The sequence below is a fragment of the Pseudophryne corroboree genome, chromosome 5 (genome assembly GCF_028390025.1).
Source record: "Pseudophryne corroboree isolate aPseCor3 chromosome 5, aPseCor3.hap2, whole genome shotgun sequence".
Classification (NCBI taxonomy): Eukaryota; Metazoa; Chordata; class Amphibia; order Anura; family Myobatrachidae; genus Pseudophryne; species Pseudophryne corroboree.
Genome location: NC_086448.1, coordinates 85,468,857 through 85,491,259, shown reverse-complemented (window position 1 = coordinate 85,491,259; position 22,403 = coordinate 85,468,857). Strand labels below are relative to the sequence as shown.

Genomic DNA, 22,403 nt, shown 5'->3' with positions numbered 1-22,403 from the left:
TCTGAAAGAAAACCGATAAGGCCGAAATTTGTACTTTAATCGAGCCTAACTTTAGACCCGCATCCACACCTGCTTGCAGAAAATGGAGAAAATGCCCTAGCTGAAATTCTTCCATAGGAGCCTTCTTGGCTTCACACCAAGACACATATTTTCTCCAAATATGGTGATAATGTATAGACGTTACTCCTTTTCTAGCCTGAAGAAGTGTGGGAATAACTTCACTGGGAATACCCTTTCGGGCTAGGATCCGGCGTTCAACCGACAAGCCGTCAAACGTAGCCGTGGTAATTCCTTAAGATCTGGATGCCAAGCCCTCCTTGGCCAGTCCGGAGCAATGAGGATCACCTGAACCTTTGTTCTTCTTATGATCTTTAACACCTTTGGAATGAGTTGCAGCGTCCATCGCTATTGCTTGAGGGTCCCTCGACCTGGAACAATATCTCTGAAGTTTCTTGTTGAGGCGAGACGCTATCATGTCTACTTGAGGAATTCCCCAACGACTTGTCACTTCTGTGAAGACTTCTTGATGAAGACCCCACTCTCCTGGATGGAGATCGTGTCTGCTGAGGAAGTCTGCTTCCCAGTTGTCCACTCCTGGAATAAAGATCGCTGACAGAGCGCTTGTATGTCTTTCTGCCCAGCTGAGAATTTTTGTGGCCTCTGCCATTGCCGCCCTTCTCTTTGTTCCGCCCTGGCGGTTTATGTGCGCTACTGCTGTTATATTGTCCGATTGTATTAGGACGGGCCGGTTGCGAAGAAGACGTTCCGCTTGAAGGAGGCCGTTGTAAATGGCCCTTAACTCCAGAACATTTATGTGTAGACAAACTTCCTGGCTTGACCATTTTCCCTCTAAGTTTTCCCCCTGTGTGACTGCTCCCCAGCCTCGGAGACTCGTATACGTGGTTACTAGGATCCAGTCCTGGATCGCGAACCTGCGTTCCTCTAGGAGGTGAGAGCTGTGCAGCCACCACAGGAGTGAGATTCTGGTCTTGGAGGATAGGATTATTTTCCGGTGTATGTGCAGATGAGATCCGGACCACTTGTCCAACAGGTCCCACTGAAACACCCTGGCATGGAATCTGCCAAATTGAATGGCCTCGTAGGCCGCCACCATCTTCCCCAGCAGCCGAGTGCATTGATGAATTGATGCTCTCGCTGGTTTTAGAATTTGTTTGACCAAACTCTGAATTTCCAGAGCCTTCTCTTCTGGAAGAAAAATTCTCTGTAATTCTGTGTCCAGAATCATTCCCAAAAACAACAGCCGCTTCGTCGGATTCAACTGTGACTTCGGCAGGTTTAGGAGCCAACCGTGTTGTTGCAGAACTGTCAGGGAGAGCGCAATGTCCTGCTCCAGCTTGTCTTTGGATCTCGCCTTTATCAGGAGATCGTCCAGGTAAGGAATAATTGTGACTCCTTGCTTGCGAAGGAGAACCATCATTTCCGCCATTACCTTGGTAAAAATTCTCGGAGCCGTGGACAGACCAAACGGCAGCATCTGAAATTGGTAATGACAATCCTGAGTAGCAAACCGCAGGTAAGCCTGATGCGGAGAATATATATGGGGATGTGTAAGTAGGCATCCTTTATGTCGACCGACACCATGAAATCCCCTTCCTCGAGACTGGAGATCACTGCTCGGAGAGATCCATCTTGAATTTGAATTTTCTTAGGTAAAGATTGAGGGATTTTAGGTTCAGAATTGGTCTGACCGAGCCGTCCGGCTTCGGGACCACAAACAGGCTTGAATAAAAGCCTTCTCCCTGTTGTGCCGGGGGAACCCTGACAATAACTTGATTCCGACACAATTTTTGTATTGCAAAAATGTTCGGAAGAGAAGCGGGTAAGGCTGATTTGAAAAAACGTCGAGGGGGCACGTCTTGAAACTCCAGTTTGTACCCCTGGGACACTATTTCCAGAATCCACGGGTCTAGGGCCGAACGAGCCCAGGGTTGACTGAATGAGACGTGCCCCCACCGGTGCGGACTCCCGCAGAGGAGCCCCAGCGTCATGCGGAGGATTTGATGGAAGCCGTGGAGGACTTCTGTTCCTGAGAACTGGCCACGGCCGGAGATCTTTTACCTTTTCCTCTTCCTCTATTAGCAAGGAAGGAATAACCTCTGCCTGTTTTGTATTTATTTGTCCGAAAGGACTGCATCTGCAAGTGGTGAGCTTTCTTTTGTTGTGGAGGAACATAAGGCAAAAATGACAACTTACCCGCGGTAGCCGTAGATATCAACTCCGCGAGACCTTCACCAAACAATACACCACCTTTTATACGGTAGAGACTCCATAGCTTTTTTAGAGTCAGCATCAGCATTCCATTGATGAATCCGCAATGCTCTCCTAGCTGAGACTGCCATGGCATTTGCCCTTGATCCCAAGAGGCCAATATCCCTCGCAGCTTCCTTTAAGTAGGCTGCAGCGTCCCTGATATAACCTAGCGTTAAAAGAATGGCCTCCCTATCCAGGGTATCTATATCAGATGACAAGTTATCTGCCCACTTTTCTATAGCACTACTCACCCACGCAGATGCAATAGCTGGTCTGAGTAGTGTACCTGTGGTGACGTAAATGGATTTTAGCGTATTTTCCTGTCTATGATCCGCAGGATCCTTAAGGGCTGCCGTGTCAGGAGACGGTAAAGCCACCTTTTTAGACAACCGTGACAGCGCCTTGTCTACAGTGGGAGGTGACTCCCACTTCTCTCTATCCCCAGAGGGGAACGGATACGCCATTTGAATCCTTTTGGGAATCAGAAACTTTCTGTCAGGATTTTCCCAATTTTTTTCAAAAAGGGCATTCAGTTCATGAGAGGGAGTAAACGTTACCTCAGGTTTCTTTCCCTTAAACATACAGACCCTAGTATCAGGAACAGCAGGGTCCTCTGAGATATGCAACACGTCTTTTATTGCCACAATCATGTACTGAATGCTTTTTGCCAATTTTGGGTCTAATCTGGTATCCCTATAGTTGACACTAGAGTCAGTGTCCGTGTCGGTATCTGTGTCTGCTAACTCTGCAAACGAACATTTATGTGACCCCGAGGGGGTCTGTACCTGTGATAACACATCCTCCACCGATTTCTTCCATACCTGGTTCTGAGATTCATATTTATCTAGTCCAGGGGTGGCCAACCAGTCAGTGACAAAGAGCCAAAAAACCTTGTTAGGTACGTCAAAGAGCCGATGGCGTGCATGCAAAAATGGAATGTGGCCTTGTGCTTGCTAGACCACACCCCTGGTATAAAATACATTGAAAAAGTCAGAACGACATAAAATTAAATTTTTTAAAGCCAGATCCATTGAAAAAGCCACATTCACAAAAAATAATTGAAAAAGGCAGATTCACATAATAAACTTCAGCTCCCCCATGTGTCACTCCTGCTAGCACCCTCCTATGTCACTCCAGCCAGCTCCCCCATGTCACTCCAGCCAGCTCTCCCATGTGTCACTACTGCCAAGACCCTGCTGTGTTACTCCAGCCAGGTCTCCCATGTGTCACTACTGCCAAGACCCGGCAGTGTCACTCCAGCCAGCTCCCCCATGTGTCACTCCAGCCTGTCCCCCATGTGTCACTCCTGCTAGCACCCTCCTATGTCACTCCAGCCAGCTCTCCTGTGTCACTCCTGCTAGCACCCTCCTATGTCACTCCAGCCAGCTCTCCTGTGTCACTCCTGCTAGCTCTCCCATGCGTCACTCCAGCCAACACCCTCCTGTCACTCCAGCAAGCTCCCCCATGTGTCACTCCTGCTACCACCCTCCTATGTCACTCCAGCCAGATCTCCCATGTGTCACTACTTCCAGGACCATCCTGTGTCTCTCCAGCCAGCTCTGCCATGTGTCACTCTAGCCCACCCTCATGTATCACTACAGCCCCCCCATCAACTTGTGCCATTGCAGCAGTCCCTAATGTGTCCTCTGTTTGCTTGTGGGTGTCTGGCTGGAGTGTAGTGGTTTCTGTATCAGTTGTGGTCACATGATTTAGAGTGTTGGGAGCCACATTTGAATAAAGAAAGAGCCACATGCGGCTCAAGAGCCACAGGTTGGCCACCGCTGATCTAGTCTCTTATTAATAAGAGCCACATTAGCATTCAAAGCATTCAACACATTTACCCAGTCAGGAGTCGGCGGTGCAGGGTCACTCCCACAGCACAGTCTATTCCTGGGAAGAGCACTCCGCCTCAGACATGCCGACACACCTGTACCGACACCCACAGACACACTGGGCCAAAAGGGGGACAGACCCACAGTAAAGCCTGTCAGAGAAACACAGAGGGAGTTTGCCAGCTCACAACACAGCGCCTGTCCCGGTTCTAAAACTTTATATATATATATATTGCCTCAGACCCTGCAGCGCACCAAATTTGCTGTGCCCCCCCCCCCCCCCCCCCCGTTTTGCACCCTGTCACTTGTGATAGCAGTGGTGAGGAAGGACCAGCGTCTCTGCAGCTCCTGGAGAGAAAATGGCGCTGATGAGAGCTGGGTATGAATTTAGTGCCAAGAACTTCAATATCACTCTGCCAGCCTTTAAAAAGGTGTTTTAATGCTGCCCAGCCCCCCCCCCCACCGCGCGCCCTGCACCCTGCAGTGCCGCTGTGTATGGGTGCATGGCGCGCAGCGCGATCGCTGTGCGGTACCTCAGAAAGCCGTCACTGAAGTCTTCTATCTTCTTCTACTCACCTGTCTTCCGGCTCTGCAAGGGGGGTGACGGCGGGCTCTGGGAATGAACCCCTAGGCGTACCTAGTGTTCCAAATCCTCAGGAGCTGATGGTTTCCTGTAGCCAAGAAGCAGAGCCTTTAACTCCCCAGAAGTAGGTCTGACTTCTCTCCCCTAAGTCCCACGCTGCAGGGAGACAGTTGCCAGCAGTCCTCCCTGAAAAGTCTTTTCCGAGAATCTCAGTAGAGCTCCTCAGTTGTGCATCTGGAGTCTGGAGGAGAGGGCATAGAGGGAGGAGCCAGTTCACACCCCTTTCAAAGTCTTAAAGTGCCCATGTCTCCTGCGGATCCCGTCTATGCCCCATGGTTCTTGAAGCGTCCCCAGCATCCTCTAGGATGTATGAGAAAAGATATTATTATTTTTTATTTATTTTTACCGCTAGGATGTATTCAAAATCCCATCCAGGTACAAGGTCTCTGATGGGGGTTCGTTCCTACGATGTGTAAAGTTATTGCATCAGAGATCACTTCACTTTATGCTGTGTGATCTGCTGTGCGTGTGCAGTCCTCATACAGCGCATGTGTGAGTGGCTTTTACTGGGGAGGGACCCGGAGGATCCGTCTCCCAGTAATATCTTCAATATCTAGCCCTTAGGCTTACAGTGGCTTCACATTTTGGAGATTGGCAAATCTAACAATGTATCAGCCCCATAGGGACTAGTGAGATCGGAAACGGGGAAAACCGCAGCAGATATCTGAGGGGATCCAGGGGACACTCGCATTTTGCGGGTTTTCCCCAAAAGAAATGTGTTTTAGGGAATTTCCTGCAAAATTAGTTTAATAAATGTGCCCCTATGGGGTAAATGGAATATGGTCCGAGGAGGAGGATTTTTAAAGTGGCAATCATTTTACAAGGCAAAAGCAACCCGATTTGCGGCATTAAAACTTCAGGCATTCACGGCCAAAATCCACCACCTCCGGCATCTCGGACCCTATTACATTTACCCCTATATGTGCTATTTATGGCTGCTTATCTCTACCTATATATTCCCATGTGTAACCTGTCCCTTCATGGCTGCTACAGAACCATTGGAGTAAGCGTGCCTTGTTATTTACTGTAGATAACACAGTAGCTGTGCTGGAGATGTCAGCGGGAAACAGAACTCCGCTGATAAGGATGAAATAAAAGCCTGTACTTATAAACTGATTCCAAAGACTTCTCTTTGCCTAATGCAGGCCGCACGCACAACAGAGGTCAGGCAGGCAGACTGATAGGGCAACCTGTTTGCCCAAAGAACGTCGGTAATGGGCGATAATCATTAGATTGCATTTGGTCTGGCCATTACTGGGCATGCTGGGAAGTGAGGTTGGAAAAGGATTGCAGGTCACCTCCATTGACTGAGATTTCCGAGCTTCTGGTTGGGCCTGTGGAGTGTAGCCCATAGACTAGCTCTCCGCTCAGGGGAGTACGGCTTTATGTCATTTCTTTATTTCTTACCAGTGACCGCAAATGGATAAATGGAAGATCCTATGTACAAAAGTAACGAGGAAGAGCAGGGCCGGCTCTAGGCATGTTCGAATAGAGCGGCCGCACAGGGCGCCACCCTTAATGGGCGCCGCGCGCTGGCGCCGCCATATTCGATGCTGGAGCCGGCCCTGTGTGTGCAGCATTGGCCCGTGTGCACTGTGCGCTATGCGCGCTGCGCGGCGCCGGTGTCTGACGTCAGACGCCGGCGCCATAGTGCACACAAGTGGCCACCCGGACCCAGGCTCACTCTGACTCGCCGGCCGCCCGCCCGCCCGCCAGCACTCCCGCCCGCTCGCCAGCACACTCGGACAGGCGGACAGCAGCAGTACTCCTCCCCAGCAGCGCCGCAGGTATTGGGGGGATCCGCACTGTGGGGGCATTTCTGGCTATGGGGGGGGCATTTCTGGCACTGTGGGGGGCATTGCATATCTGGCTCTGTGGGGGCATATCTGGTTCTGTGGGGGCATATCTGGCACTGTGGGTGGCATATCTGGCACTGTGGGGGGCATTTCTGGCACTGTGCGGGCATATCTGGCACTGTGGGGGCATATCTGGCTCTGTGGGTGGCATATCTGGCACTGTGGGGGGCATTTCTGGCACTGTGGGGGCATATCTGGCACTGTGGGGGCATATCTGGCACTGTGGGGGCATATCTGGCACTGTGGGGGCATATCTGGCTCTGTGGGGGCATATCTGGTTCTGTGGGTGGCATATCTGGCACTGTGGGTGGCATATCTGGCACTGTGGGTGGCATATCTGGCACTGTGGGGGGCATTTCTGGCACTGTGGGGGCATATCTGGCACTGTGGGGGCATATCTGGCTCTGTGGGTGGCATATCTGGCACTGTGGGGGGCATTTCTGGCACTGTGGGGGCATTTCTGGCACTGTGGGGGCATATCTGGCACTGTGGGGGCATATCTGGTTCTGTGGGGGCATATCTGGCACTGTGGGTGGCATATCTGGCACTGTGGGTGGCATATCTGGCACTGTGGGGGGCATATCTGGCACTGTGGGGGGCATATCTGGCACTGTGGGGGGCATATCTGGCACTGTGGGGGCATTTCTGGCACTGTGGGGGCATATCTGGCACTGTGGGGGCATTTATCTGGCACTGTGGGGGCATTTATCTGGCACTGTGGGGGCATTTATCTGGCTCTGTGGGGGCATTTATCTGGCTCTGTGGGGGCATATCTGGCTCTGTGGGGGCATTTATGTATCAGGCACTGTGGGGGCATTTATGTATCTGGCACCGTGGGGGCATTTATGTATCTGGCACCGTGGGGGCATTTATGTATCTGGCACCGTGGGGGCATTTATGTATCTGGCACCGTGGGGGCATTTATGTATCTGGCACCGTGGGGGCAATTATGTATCTGGCACCGTGGGGGCATTTATGTATCTGGCACTGTGGGGGCATTTCTTGCACTGTGGGGGCATTTCTTGCACTGTGGGGGCATATCTTGCACTGTGAGGGCATTAATGTATCTGGCACTGTGGGGGCATATCTGCGCTGTGGGGGCATTTATCCATCTGGAACTGTGTGGCCATTTATGTAGCTGGCACTGATGGGGGGCATGTCACGTGTAGCTGCCACTGCTGGGGGGCATGTCATGTGTAGCTGGCACTGCTGGGGGGCATATCATGTAGTGTTCCCGCTAGGCGTCTGTGGCTGGGCAGTGTGTCTCAGTGCTCTACCTGGCGCAATGTGTCTAACGTGCTCTTATAGGAGGTTCTACCTGGTGCAATGTGTATTAGCTGCACTACTGTGTGGTGTAATGTGAATTGCCACTATAATGTGGCTACGCACCTTCCCCACGAAGTAACTCCCCTAAATTTTTGCTGCGCGCCTTCGGCGCGCACAGTCCATGCTTTAGCGTGTGGAAATGGGTACAACAAGCATTACAATATGTACATCATTTTGCCCACCTAACTTAAAAATGTGCCCTCCCTGTGATCAGCAACCTGCCCTAAAAAGTGAACACTATCATGTGTAGCTGGCACTGCTGGGAGTCATGTCACGTGTAGCTGGCACTGCCGGAGGGCATGTCATGTGTAGCTGGCACTGCTGGGGGGGGCGAGACCACGCCCACTTTTTCAGGAGGCCACACCCACTTTTTCAGGAGCGCGCGCCTTCGGCGCGCGCATGGGGGAGGGGGGGGGCACTTTTAAATTTTCTCGCTCAGGGTGCTAGTAGGCCTGGAGCCGGCCCTGAGGAAGAGTATCTTTGCAACACCTGTGCATTTTTAGTTTAGAGTCGAGAGACGCTAAATATAGTAACCTGTAACCCACAGCGTACAACTCTAACCTCGTCCTTGCTGTACTCCGTATGCTGCAGCAGTAAGTGAATCGTTGCAATAAACGCATCTTTGCGCATCTCCGAGCGAGTCATAATTCGACAAATCTTTGACCTTTCTCTCCATCCATGAAACAGGCATTTCTGGGTGCCAATTGGGCAATAACAATGCGGGCACACGCAAAAGAACAGGTTTGTGAGCATCTGGCCAGAGTTCCAGCCCTACTTTGAGTCCTGCGTATGACGAAGGGATGACTATAACCATGAGGATGGATGTATACCATACCTCTCAAGTCTCAACTAGAGTAGCCAATCCTGCGCCATTTTGTCAATCCCGGGTATCGGGATTGAAAAATGGTCAATCCTGGTATACCCGGGATTGGCTTTTTTTCCTGTGTGTCCGCCCCTCTCGTCCCGCACCGCCCCACACACATATCTCGCCATACTACGGTGGTGGAAGGGTGGGACACGTCCTTCAGGCTCGGCAGCGGGTGACGGCTGACTGCGCAGCATGACCTGTGACTTCATATCACGCTGCGCAGGCTCGACGCTGCCTGGCTTTAAAAAAAACAAAGGGGCGCATGAATCCCGTAATCCCCGGGACTGGAGCTTCCAATTCTGGGACTGGAGCTTCCAATCCTGGGATTGAATCCCGGATGATTTTTGCCCAAAATTCCGGGATCCCCTACTCCCAACTGTCCCAATTTTTTTTTTCACAGGACAGTCCCATTTTTTTGCGCTCTGTTTGCAGTGTCCTTCCGGGAAAGGGGGGGGGGGGGGGGCATGGGGCTTTGGGAGGCCTCCTGTCACTCTGTTTTGCACGGGAGACAGGGGCTGGGGGCCTGCCAACAGGGCACTGAGCATGCCTCCTAAGTGATGAAATTGGAAGGCGTTGCTTGCAAACGTGTCATATCTGTGAAGCCATGTCCGCTCCCAAGGCCATGCCCCTTTTCGGATGCGGGACCGGCTTTGCCGAGCAGAAGTCCCGACTTCCACTTCATCGGTGTTGGTAGGTATGCGTACATGCATGTTAGCATATGGTTCCAAATCTGGCTGCAGCAGCCGCACTGAATTTGAAAAGACGTGTATATATAAAATACTAGATTATTTTGACCCATTTACAGTCCAACTTTTTTATAGACATGCAGTGCAGATATATAGTCATTGGGCTTCAACAACTTTAGTTTTTCTTTTTTCCCCATAACTTTTTTTTTTTTTTCCCCTTATAGCCTGTAGTTACAAAACAATGGTAGATTTGTCAGCGCGGCTAAAGCAATTGCGGTGTTTGCAGTTAGTGTTTCCAGCAGATGGCTCTACCTAATGCAGTGCCCCAAAGGCATTGCGTAGATACTGGGGTGAGAAGGTTAAGTGGCTGCTACATTCTGAAATGTCCCATGTCCTCTGGGCTGTTCTACCCATTTATATTCCATTCTTAAACCCTTATACAGGTTCTTGAGTTGCTACTTCACTGCAGGCATAGAGTCCTGTGATTTATTTAGTTTGGCCTTTCCTATCCTAACTAGGCCCAGTTATTGCTGTCACCGTTCCAGAGCATTTTCTTGTTCTGCAGTCCTGGAACTTTCACTGAATCTGGAGAGGAAATACCATGTAGCGGAACAGCATTCTCAGCAATGCAAATGTACCCCATTCTATGCCTGCCTCAGCCTTATATGGAGAAGAGGAGGTCCGAGGTCCATTCACCTCGTTAGTCCTCAATGCTGTTGCTTGGGAGAGTTCACCCAAATGTAACTGAGTGATACAAATATTTCTTTTCATTTTACACTTGGAAAATGTGATGCTGATCAGGTGCCAAATATCGGCTGCCAAACTTTCAAGCCTGCAGACTGCTACGTCCAAGTCTCTGGCACGATCCTCACTGATGTGAGAATATTACATGAATATTGTATTCCAACAACAATCTCGGTTCGTAGTAACATTTTTGCAATGTATGAAATAGTGGAGGCAGTTTTCATACCTTCTTTATAGATTGATGGTTTTGATGCCTCTAGGAACAGTAAACTGTTCCACACTGGTATTTATCAGAAGCTAATTTGTATTTTTCCTTTTTGTTCTCTTAATAGATCCATCTTGAGAACATTTTCCTGTAATTAATCTCGAATACTTTTTGTAGAAGTCAGATTAATGGTTTATTATTGTACAATCTGGCAATCCCTTTGGCGGGCGCGTTTATAGGAGGAGAAATCATGTATTAGGCTACAAAACTCACTTTTTCATTGTAAATGGGAGCGGTTCCGATTTTACGTTGTTAGTTTTTGCTTTTCAGAAAATCCGTTAACATTGTTGCATGGTGTAGACAAAAATCGATAATATTGATGATGACATCCACAGGGAATAATAAGTACAGGTTGAGTATCCCATATCCAAATATTCCGAAATACGGAATATTCCGAAATACGGAATATTCCGAAATACGGAATTTTTTGAGTGAGAGTGAGATAGTGAAACCTTTGTTTTCTGATGGCTCAATGTACTCAAACCTTGTTTAATACACAAAATAATTAAAAATATTTGTATTAAATGACCTTCAGGCTGTGTGTATAAGGTGTATATGAAACATAAATGAATTGTGTGCTTAGATTTAGGTCCCATCACCATGATATCCCATTATGGTATGCAATTATTCCAAAATACGGAAAAATCCCATATCCAAAATACCTCTGGTCCCAAGCAATTTGGATAAGGGATACTCAACCTGTAACATCAAATTCTGTTGCGCTGCAAATTTCTCAAATGTTCCAATAAAACCAGAATAAATTAGACCAAGATTTCATTGCGCTTTTATTGAATAAATCACTTCTAATATAACATGTGTGGAACTGAAGACTCTTATTATGCTTATATATATTTGACTGACAGAGTTTAGCCTCTGCTGTGAGTCTGTACAAAGTCAAATTTGCTACGCCTCACTAATATGTGTTTTGAAGGCCTGATTGAGAGTTGCATTCAAATGTATCCGCAAATGCAAATTTGTGCGCAGTAGAATGTGCGACAATATACAACTGCTGCTTCCTGGATTTCTATTGACCGGAGGCGGCTTTGCAAATCCCAGCGGCTGTGTATAAAGAAGCAGCGCGTCCGTCGCAGATCAGTGGATTATCGAAGTTCCGAGCGGCCATGTGGTCTCGCAGCATGACTGCAGGACAAGGGATGCCATAGTCACTATAACTGTGTACGGGATCGCAGTAGCACGCCCCCAAAACGATCACATGACACGTCTGCGTTTTTGCCGCCAAATCCTCGTTACCTTCCCAAACAATCCCTGTCAACAACTTTGTGACTACATCCGATGTCGCAAGACTACCGCGGCGCGTGCACAGTGTGACTGAGTTGCATGTGTAGACTGCCGATAATGACTCAACTGCGTTAAAAAAACGCATTTGCAGCCATCTTTAAATCAGTCCCTGAAAGCAAGTAATTCCCACTCGCAGAGTAATCTGACATAAATCAGTGAATTCTGTGTGTCATGTGTTTCTCATATCGTCTCCTTTCCTACAGAAGGCAGACGTTTCCAATCTCTGGGGGACATTTACTAAGCAGTGATAAGAGTGGAGCAGTGAGCCAGTGGAGAAGTTGCCCATGGTAACCAATCGGCACTGAAGTAACATCTATAATTTGCAGACTATAAAATGATACAGAGCTGCTGATTGGTTGATGAGGCCACTTCTCCACTGGCTCACTTCTCCGCTGTTATCACTGCTTAGTAAATGTCCCCCTCTGTCCTCAAGGCACCCTAATGGTCCAGGTTTTAAGCATATCCATGCCTGACCACAGGTGACTTATTAGTACCTCAGTCAATTTGATTTAGCCATCTGTGCTGAGCCATGGATATCTTAAGCCATGGGTCTTCAACCTGTCGGCCTCCAGCTGTTGTGGAACTACACATCCCAGCATGCCCTGCTCAGTTTTAGCATGCCTTAATAGCAAAACTGTGGCATGGTATGCTGGCATGTGCAGTTCCACAGCAGCTGGTGGGCCGCAGGTTGAAGACCCATATCTTAAGCTAAGCCTTGGAGAGAGATAAAGTACCAGCCAATCAGCTTCTTAAGCTGGGTACACACTGGCACAATGTCAGGCCAGTATTTTGATTCCGGCAAATTCAGACTGACCTAACGTCCTGATGGCTCATTCTGTACCAGCAAGTTGCGGGTGCCCGCGGTGCTAGGTTTGATGTGCTGCACGTCAAACCTAGAGATAACGCTGGCGCCTGCCGCATGTGTAATGAAGGAAGGAGCGACCTTCATTACATTGCCCAATGTGTACCCAGGTTCCGATATGTCAGCCCGTCATATCGGCTAGGTGCCCATCGGGCCATTGTGTACCCAGCTTTACTGCCATGTTAAAGGCTATGGGCGGGATGTACTAAAGCAAAAATGCGGTAAAACCCCCGAAAACGGGGGTTTTACCGCATTTTCATATTTACTAACACCCTACCGCCGCGTTTTCGGCGTCCAGGGTATCGCCATCTCTGGATGGCGATACCCTATAGAAGCCTATGGGCTTCTTTTCGCCGACCGCCGCAACCCGTCGACACCGCCGCAGACGCCGACCCCCTTCCCCCCCAGCTTACCTGACCCGGAAGGTAATCTCCTCCTCCCCCTAGCAACGCAGCCGGACGTCCTTCCGGCTGCAGGGGGGAGGAGGAGGCGCCGGGGGCAGCCTGCTGCTGCTACCCGGCATCAAGGCAGTGTGAGGACCCCATGGAGGTGACGGAGCCCCCCCGCAGACCACCTAACAGGTATCGCGGGGGGCCTCCGTCACCGCATCGCGATGTTGATCGCATATGTTAGTACATACGCGATCAACATCGCTGCGGTAACCGGCGAGGTGCGGCGATGTATGTTAATACATCCCGCCCTATGTTTGAAAAATGATAAGAGCTGATTTGTTGGTAGTTTATCTCTCTCCACTTTATCACTTTGCAAGGCTTAGTACATCTGGGGGGTAAATTTACTAAAGGTTATAAAAATGTGGTGATGTTGCCTATAACAGCTAGTCAGATTCTGTCTATTATTTCGCTATTGCATCCTACAAAATGATAGACAGAATCTGATTGGTGGCTATGGGCAACATCACCACTTTTCATTTTTAGAACCTTTAGTACATTTACCCCCTGGACTGTTAGGAAAGGATAACTAGAAAGCACTCCCAGGATTCAAAGATTTTTTTGTATTTTCTTCTCTATAGCAGCCTCTAGCTAGTTCATATGGAGAACCAAAAATATAAGTCAAGTGGTGGAAGCTGCTGGCCTCTGAAATTACCAGTAGGCCTTGTTGCGTTTTTTTTAGTGGGAACTGTAGCAAACCTTGTAATGAGGACAAGTGAAGTTGCCCATAGCAACCAATAGTATTCTAGCTATCCTTTAATAGAATGTACTAGATAAATGATAGGTAGAATCTGATGGATTTCTATGGGCAGCAACTCCAGTTGTCCTCTTTGGAAGGATTCATACATCTCCCTCTTAGACGCTTAGGTGACTAGTTCTAGTGACAAATCTCCACATCCGGATTGTAGAGCACAGAGTAGTCCGTCAGGTGGGTTGTGAGGCTGTCCCTGTGGTGATGCAGCCCCTAGGCAAAATATTGCACTTCCATATGAGTGGAGGCAGTAAATAATCTTAGGGTCTGTTTACTAAGCCTTGGATGGAGGTAAAGTACCAGCCAATCAGCTCCTAACTGCCATGTTACAGGCTGTGGGACAGATGTATTAAGCCTGCAGATGGCATAAGGAAGTGATAAACCAGTGATATCTGCAAGGTGATAAACGCAGCAGCCAATCAGTTAATTTACATTTTGGAACTGATTGGCTGGTGGGTTTATCACCTTGCACATATCGCTGGTTTATCACTTCCTTATGCCGTCTGCAGGCTTAATACATCTGTCCCTGTGTTTGAAAAACGACCGTTAGGAGCTGGTTGGCTGGTACTTTATGTCCATCAAGGGCTTTGTAAATAGACCCCTTAGTTCACTCCCACCAGGATTCCTGATGGTTTATCCCAGTCTATTGATGATAGCACCTTGGTAACATTAGAATAATGTTATGCATGAAGACATTTAGGGGTCTATTCATGAAGCCGTGAAAAGAGTGGAGAATTGAGCCTGTGGAGTATTTGCCCATGGCAACCAATCAGCTGCTCCGTACAATTGTATAGTATGCAAATTATAAATGATATGTCAATGCTGATTGGTTGCCGTGGGCAACTTCTCCTCTGGCTCACTTCTCCACACTTTTCACTGCTTCATGAATAGGGGTGGGCAGCTTTATTTTCTTTATCATTCCATTTTATGTAACGTGTCATCCTCTCCATATATAGTGCAGTGTGATGTCAGTGCTTTGAACAGCTACCAAGCGACAGAAGCGTGACAGCCCATGTTCCACATTTCGCAGCCCCATGGACACTCGCTGCTGCACGTAACTGTCCAATCTTCAGGGCTTGATGGGAGATACAGTATTTAAATGCTGCTGCCGGGCCACTACAGCCGTCCAATGAAACCATGCGCAATGTGAGACCCCCCCCTCCCCCCAACGGTAAGGTTACCAGGAAACAGGCGGTTTTATTGCAACAGTAATAGTTTTTTAACTGAGGTTTTTCTTTAAATGTATATTTAGCCCTATTACTGTATGTTCGTGACCTTTCGCAGTCATTACAGGGTATTTTGAAGGCGGACGGGCGCAGCTGAGATCTGAGAAGTGTATGACGTCTATAAATTACATTTACACATCCGCTAAGCTGTCTGTGTATCACATTTAAGTAGCTCATAGATAAACATTTGTTTGTTACGAAGTAGTGTGATTGCTGGTACTGCATGAAATACACCTTTTACCTTTTTGGATACAGAATTGGTTATCTCTGCCGTAGCCCAGTGGACCTGTCACCTACATATACAATGGCGTCTCTTTTACTTTGGACTAAAATTGAATGTAGCGGCTTTTGGTCTCAATAGGAACCAGCACCTAATGGATATTGGGGGTAATTCCGAGTTGATCGCAGCAGCAAGTTTGTTAGCAATTGGGCAAAACCATGTGCACTGCAGGGGGGGGGGGGGGGGGGGGGGGGGGCAGATGTAACATGTGCAGAGAGAATTAGATTTGGGTGGGTTATTTTGTTTCTGTGCAGGGTAAATACTGGCTGCTTTATTTTTACACTGCAATTTAGATTTCAGTTTGAACACACCACACCCAAATCTAACTCTTTCTGCACATGTTATATCTGCCCCACCTGCAGTGCACATGGGGGGTAATTCCAAGTTGATCGCAGCAGGATTTTTGATAGCAATTGGGCAAAACCATGTGCACTGCAGGGGAGGCAGATATAACATGTGCAGAAAGAGTTAGTGGCCCTACACACATGCCGATATTCTGAAAGATATGAACGATCTCGTTCATAAATGAACGAGAACTCGTTCATATCTTTCAGTGTGGAGACTCCAGCGATGAACGATGCGCGGCCCCCGCACTCGTTCATCGCTGATCTCCCGTCGGCTGTGCATGCAGGCCAATATGGACGATCTCGTCCATATTTGCCTGCACTTCAATGCAGCCGGGTGACGGGGGGAGTGAAGAAACTTCACTCCCCCCGTCACTGCCCCCCCGCCGCCGGGTTGCTCGTCGGCCGTATCGGCCGTCGGGCACCTCGGCGGCGCATCGCCGAGTGTGTAGGGCCCTTTAGATTTGGGTGTGGTGTGTTCAATCTGCAATCTAATTTGCAGTGTAAAAATAAAGCAGCCAGTATTTACCCTGCACAGAAATAAAATAACCCACCCAAATCTAACTCTCTCTGCACATGTTATATCTGCCTCCCCTGCAGTGCACATGGTTTTGCCCAACTGCTAAAAAATTTCCTGCTGCGATCAACTTGGAATTACCCCCATGGTTTTGCCCAACTGCTAACAAATTTGCTGCTGCGATCAACTCAGAATTAGGCCCATCAACCAGTCAGTGCCAGTGCAGAAGGAGCTGGTGGGACTAGATATATTGGGATGGGAACCAGATATTCATATTATACCCTTATGCAAAAAAAGAAACAATATTATCTGTCAGGGGTGACATGGGTAGCCAGATTGGATATTTGGAACGCTGGCTGAATGCCCATGGTCTCTGGCAGCCTGTTAGCCTAACAGGAAAATGACCACACACTCAGATCTTTTTGGGGCCATACCAGGGCCAGTGCTGCTATTATGTTAAACCCAGGCGAATGAGTTATATAACGTCATTCTCTCATTCCGTGTCCTGAATATCACAGCGGTGCCGGACGCAGACGTAGAGCGGCTGCAGCTGGCATCTTCTTAGTTGTGCATCTCTCAGCTGCTGCTCCTTCATATTAGTAATGGGCAGGGGTGTGGGCCAAGTGCCTTACTCCCAAGAATAGAAGATGCTACTCCAACCCCACATCACACTATTTAAGAAGGGGGAAGGTGGGCAACATCATGGTATTCTTACACTGTTATTGACGAATCTGTGGGAGAGGGAGGGTAGGGTGAGTCTGTGGGAGGGGTGGGTTAATATTAGGGGTAGGAAGTAAATACTTATTGGGACGTGTCTGGATTCTAGACGGAATATCGACTGCTGGGATTTCATGCCCTACCCCCACAGCAAAGGATTTTCAACTCCAATCTTCAAGTAACCAAAACAGGTCATGTGTTCTGGATCTATATATTCATGCACTGGTGAGTTCATCTGTTTTGCTGGGTCAGTAATTATGTCCACTTTTTCCACAGACAGAAATCCTAAAAACGTGACCTGTTGGGGTATTTGACGAGTGGAGCTAACAATGATCTTTAAGCTCATAAGTATGCGGCCTATAATTAGTGTTAGTTTGTCGTGGGGGTCAGTTGGGTTTAGGGGGTGGTCTTCAGTATGCCGGCGGTCGGGCTCCCGGCGACCAGCATACCGGCGCCGGGAGCCCGACAGCCGGCATACCGACACTTATTCTCCCTCGTGGGGGTCCATGACCCCCCTGGAGGAAGAATAAAATAGTGTGGCGCGCGTAGCGTGGCGAGCCCGCAAGGGGCTCATTTGCGCTCGCCACACTGTCGGTAAGCCGGCGGCCGGCCTCCCGGCGCCGGTATGCTGGTCGCCGGGAGGCCGGCCGCCGGCAGATCGTAGTGAACCCGGTTTAGGCACCCCAGGGGATGGTTAGGTAGTGGGGAATGCTTATGGGAGGCGGGGTTAGTTTTAGGCTCCCGCGTGGAGGGTTAGGCTGCGGGGAAGGGGAATGCTATGGTTAGGATGGGGGAGGGTTAGTTTTAGGCACCATCGGGGAGGGTTAGGGTTAAGAAATGCAAGTAAAACCCCAGTTATTGTAGTATTGAGAGAATTAATATATGTGTTGGTTCGAAATAATATGTCTGTTGAGTTTTTTTAGATCACAAGCTACTTAGGATAAACTTTAATGTATGTTTAACATACTTCCTAAAAATATATATATTTTTGAGAAACATTTTCATGGAAAATATATACTGTACTGTCCTTACATATGTTTTTGTTTAATATAGGTAAAAACTATGTACGTACGTCATGTGAAAAAGAGCGTACTGTAAAATGTATGTAGATTTTTTACATATCCAGGAATAATTAATAATTATCCGGTTCTTACCAAGCTGTAAAACTTGAAACCTTTATTCTTCTGCGACCAAAAGGAATAGATTAAACTTTGACATCATTTATTCAACAAAATATAAGCCCGATATGAAAGTAAGTACACCCTTACTCCTTCCTTTCCATGTCACAGGGTAGAGGAAAAAGTACTCTCTTCTTTGTGGGGGCACTCTTTAAAAATAGTTTAATACTTATCTTTTTATTGTAATAATGAAAATATCGTAGAGTACCCCCACAAAGGAAATAGTACTTTTCCCCTCTACCCTGCCACTACATACACAAGCTCTCAGGGGCGCACCTCCACATGTGATACTATTATCCCAATTCCAGGGAGGTTTATTTAATAGACATAGTAGATTGATTCTATACATCTATATACTGTTCTATTATTCTTAACATTACTACTGCTCAAGATTTCCCATTCCCCTCTCTTTGAACTACAATTCCTTCCTTTCCATGTCCGTATATAAGGTAACGTAAGCCAGGTGCGGGTTATCAGGTGCACTTCATTATTTTATCATGAGGATGTGCCATCACCTCTGAATAAAAGTAGAACCTTTGAGGGTCTGACATTTCCAGGTAAAGAAGCTGGCTATCCTCTGTGCTGTTCATATATTGTGTTGCCCTGTTACCAGAGTGTTCTATCTTCCAAGCACCTAGTACTTAAATCAGGGCTTAGAACCTAAAAAAAAAAACACATCAAACAAACCCACTTTTTTGGGGTGCAATTTTCATGCTTCCACATTAATGGGAGTGTGATTTAGCTGTGACATTAGCTCAGGGCCCAGGGTGTATGTTGCTGCCCCTGTGCATCCCCCCCCCCCCCCCTCCCCTGGTATACATTGCTGCCCCACTGTGCCCACAATGTATGCTGCTACTCCATGTCCCGTAGTGTACATTATGGCTACAGTGCACTCTGCATATATACAGCTTCCATGCATAGTTGCCAACTTTGTACAATATGCCGAGGGATACTTTCTGCTGTCCTGGTGGGGTCACACATGATACTGTTGCTGTGGACCTTGACTCGCTTTAATCACCATCATGTTTATTGAACGTAAACATTTTGTAGGTTTCACTTTTTAAGCATTTATTCAATTAAGGTAACATCTATAGCCCATAGAATTAGAGCAGATCTAATTCTAGGATGCATCTAACTTGCCGAAAAATAGGAGTCTTATGTTGCGTTGTCATTACTAATTTTCTCATACGTCCTAGGGGATGCTGGGGTCCACTTATTGACGATGGGGTATAGACGGTTCCGCAGGAGCCATGGGCACTCTTAAGACTTTTCAATGGGTGTGAACTGGCTCCTCCCTCTATGCCCCTCCTCCAGACTTCAGTTTTAGAAATGTACCCAGGAGACTGGATGCACTCTGATGAGCTCTACTGAGTTTCTCTGAAAAAGATTTAGGTTAGGTTAGGTTTTTTATTTTCAGGGAGAACTGCTGGCAACAGACTCCCTGCTTCGTGGGACTGAGGGGGCAGAAGCAGAACCAACTTCCTGAAGAGTTTCATGGCTCTGCTTCTGGCTGACAGGACACCATTAGCTCCTGAAGGGAACTGAACGCTAGCTGTGTCTAGATGCTCACTCCCACAGCACGCCGTCACCCCCCTCGCAGAGCCAGAAGTCTGAAGACAGGTGAGTAGAAGAAGACAGATCTTCTATCAAGTAAAGTGACGGCTGAGGTACGGTGCGGCTGGCATGAGGGGGGGGGCGCCCTGGGCAGCAAAATATTACCTTAAGCTGGCGCAAAGGGGGCATAAGATGTCGCTGGCACAGCCCTACCCCCGCCTGTATAAATATTAACAGACCTTGCTGAGTGAAAAACGTGCCATTTGCAGGGGCGGAGCTTCTTCCTCAGGCAGCCAGCACACTGCTCAGCGCCATTTCCTCTCTCTCCTCAGCTGCAGAGACAATGCTGGTCCTTTCCTACACTTCTGGCAACAAGTACAGGGTGCAAATAATGGGGGCACAAAGCGTTTGGTGGTGCATTACTAGTGTGAATTACTGTGTAAAAGCGCTGTTGTCTGTGGGCATTCTGTGTTCACAGACATTACATACTGGCGCTGGGGTTGTGAACTGGCTGCTCCTATACTGTGTCCCTCTGACAGATTTTGCTGTGGGTCTGTCCCCTTATAAGTCCCAGTGTGTCTGTGAGTGTGTGCTGTACACATGTAAGGCATGTCTGAGGCAGGGAGTTCCTCCCCGGAGGAAGGCATTTTACGTACACAGAGTTGTAATGTGGTGGCGCTGCAGGCACACCAAGAGCCTGCATGGGTGAAAGAAATACGTGACAGTATGCAAATTATTAACAGGAGGTTAGATAAGTCTGAATCTCGGGCTGAATGCTAGAGAAATTCTGTGGAAGATGTGATTTTTCAGGACTCAGTTCTTCCTTCTGCAGGCGACCCCTCTAGGTCACATAAGAGACCATTTGTGAATACTGATACCGACACAGACTCTGATTCTTGTGTCGACGATAGTGACTCTAGAGAAATAGATCATAAATTGGCAAAAAATATACAATATATGATTGTGGCTATAAGGGACGTGTTGGAAGTTACAGAAGCCTCGCCTGTACTTCAGGAGAAGGCTTATTTATGTAAGGAAAAGAAATCCACAGTCACGTTCCCTCCTTCCCACGAGCTAAATGCTCTCTTTGCAGGAATGTGGGTGAATCCTGAGAAAACATTTCATATTCCTAAGCGGATTCAGATAGCTTACCCTTTCCCAGCACAGGACAGGAAAAAATGGGAATCACCTCGTGTTAGACAGTGCACTATCCAGGTTGACAAAGGAGGTTATTCTCCCTGCACCTGGCACGGCTTCACTAAAAGAGCCGGCTGACCGTAAGATGGAAACTACATTGAAATCCATTTATGTTGCCAATGGTACACTGCTCAGACCCACTATTGCCTGTGCGTGGGTCAGTCGCGCTATTGAAAAATGGTCAGACAGCGTGTCATCGGAAATTGACACGGTTGATAAAGATGAGATACTCCTTAAGTTAGGGTATATCAAAGACGCTGCCGCCTACATGCTAGAAGCGATGAAAGATATTGGACTCTTGAGTTCACAAGCCGCTACCATGGCGGTATCAGCTAGGCGGGCATTGTGGATTCGCCAGTGGAACGCGGATGCGGATTCCAAAAGAAACATGGAGGCTCTCCCATATAAAGGTGAGACCTTATTTGGCGATGGTCTGGATGCGTTAGTCTCGGCGGCTACCGCAGGTAAGTCAACGTTTTTGCCCTCTGCACCTGCACCGGCAAAAAAGACCTATCACACACACATGCAGTCCTTTCAGCCCAATAAATACAAAAGAGCGAGAGGTTCCCCCTTCTTTGCAGGAAGAGGAAGGGGAAAGAAGCCCACAGCGGCTCCAGGTTCCCAGGAGCAGAAGTCTACCCCTACTTCTGCCAAATCTTCAGCATGACGCTGGAACTCCCTTGCGGGAGGCCGCTCGGGTGGGGGCACGTCTCAAACTGTTCAGCCAAGGTTGGATTCTGTCTGGCCTGGATCCCTGGGTATTGCAAACAGTATCCCAGGGATACAAGCTCGAGTTTTAAGACGTTCCCCCATGCCGATTTTTCAAATCAACCTTGCCAGCTTCTCTTCCAGAAAGAAAAGCAGTAACAGTGGCAATCCAAAAATTATGTCAGGACCAGGTCGTAGTCCTGGTGCCTTTGCCGCAACAAGGGGAGGGGTTTTATTCAAACCTCTTTGTAGTTCCGAAGCCGGACGGCTCTGTTAGACCGATCCTGAACCTAAAAAATGTGAATCTCTACTTGAAACGGTTCAAGTTCAAGATGGAATCACTTCGGGCAGTGATTTCCAGTCTGGAGGAGGGGGATTACATGGTGTCGGTAGACATCAAGGATGCTTACCTGCATGTTCCCATTTATCCTCCTCGCCAGGCCTATCTGAGATTTGCGGTTCAGGATTGCCATTACCAGTTCCAGACGTTACCTTTCGGTCTCTCCACAGCGCCGAGGGTATTCTCCAAGGTGATGGCGGAGATGATGGTCCTCCGTCAAAACGGAGTCAATATAGGCCCTCATTCCGAGTTGTTCGCTCGGTATTTTTCATCGCATCGCAGTGAAAATCCGCTTAGTACGCATGCGCAATGTTCGCACTGCGACTGCGCCAAGTAACTTTACTATGAAGAAAGTATTTTTACTCACGGCTTTTTCTTCGCTCCGGCGATCGTAATGTGATTGACAGGAAATGGGTGTTACTGGGCGGATACACGGCGTTTCAGGGGCGTGTGGCTGAAAACGCTACCGTTTCCGGAAAAAACGCAGGAG

The 22,403-nt window shown here is 48.2% G+C and overlaps 1 protein-coding gene across 6 annotated transcripts in view; it reads left to right on the top strand.

The window, feature by feature from the left end:
- The window catches only part of CDK14 (cyclin dependent kinase 14), a 1,134,790-nt gene that overhangs the window by 149,580 nt on the left and 962,807 nt on the right, over window positions 1-22,403 (top strand). Inside the window, exon 1 of one of the 6 annotated variants that reach the window (XM_063921440.1) lies at window positions 14,786-15,023. The exons of the other annotated variants lie outside the window; for them this stretch is intronic. Coding sequence (XP_063777510.1) covers window positions 14,990-15,023 — 34 coding nt within the window. The 5' untranslated portion in view covers window positions 14,786-14,989. Of the gene's footprint in view, window positions 1-14,785; window positions 15,024-22,403 lie in introns of those variants that run through there. 6 annotated transcript variants of the gene reach the window in all.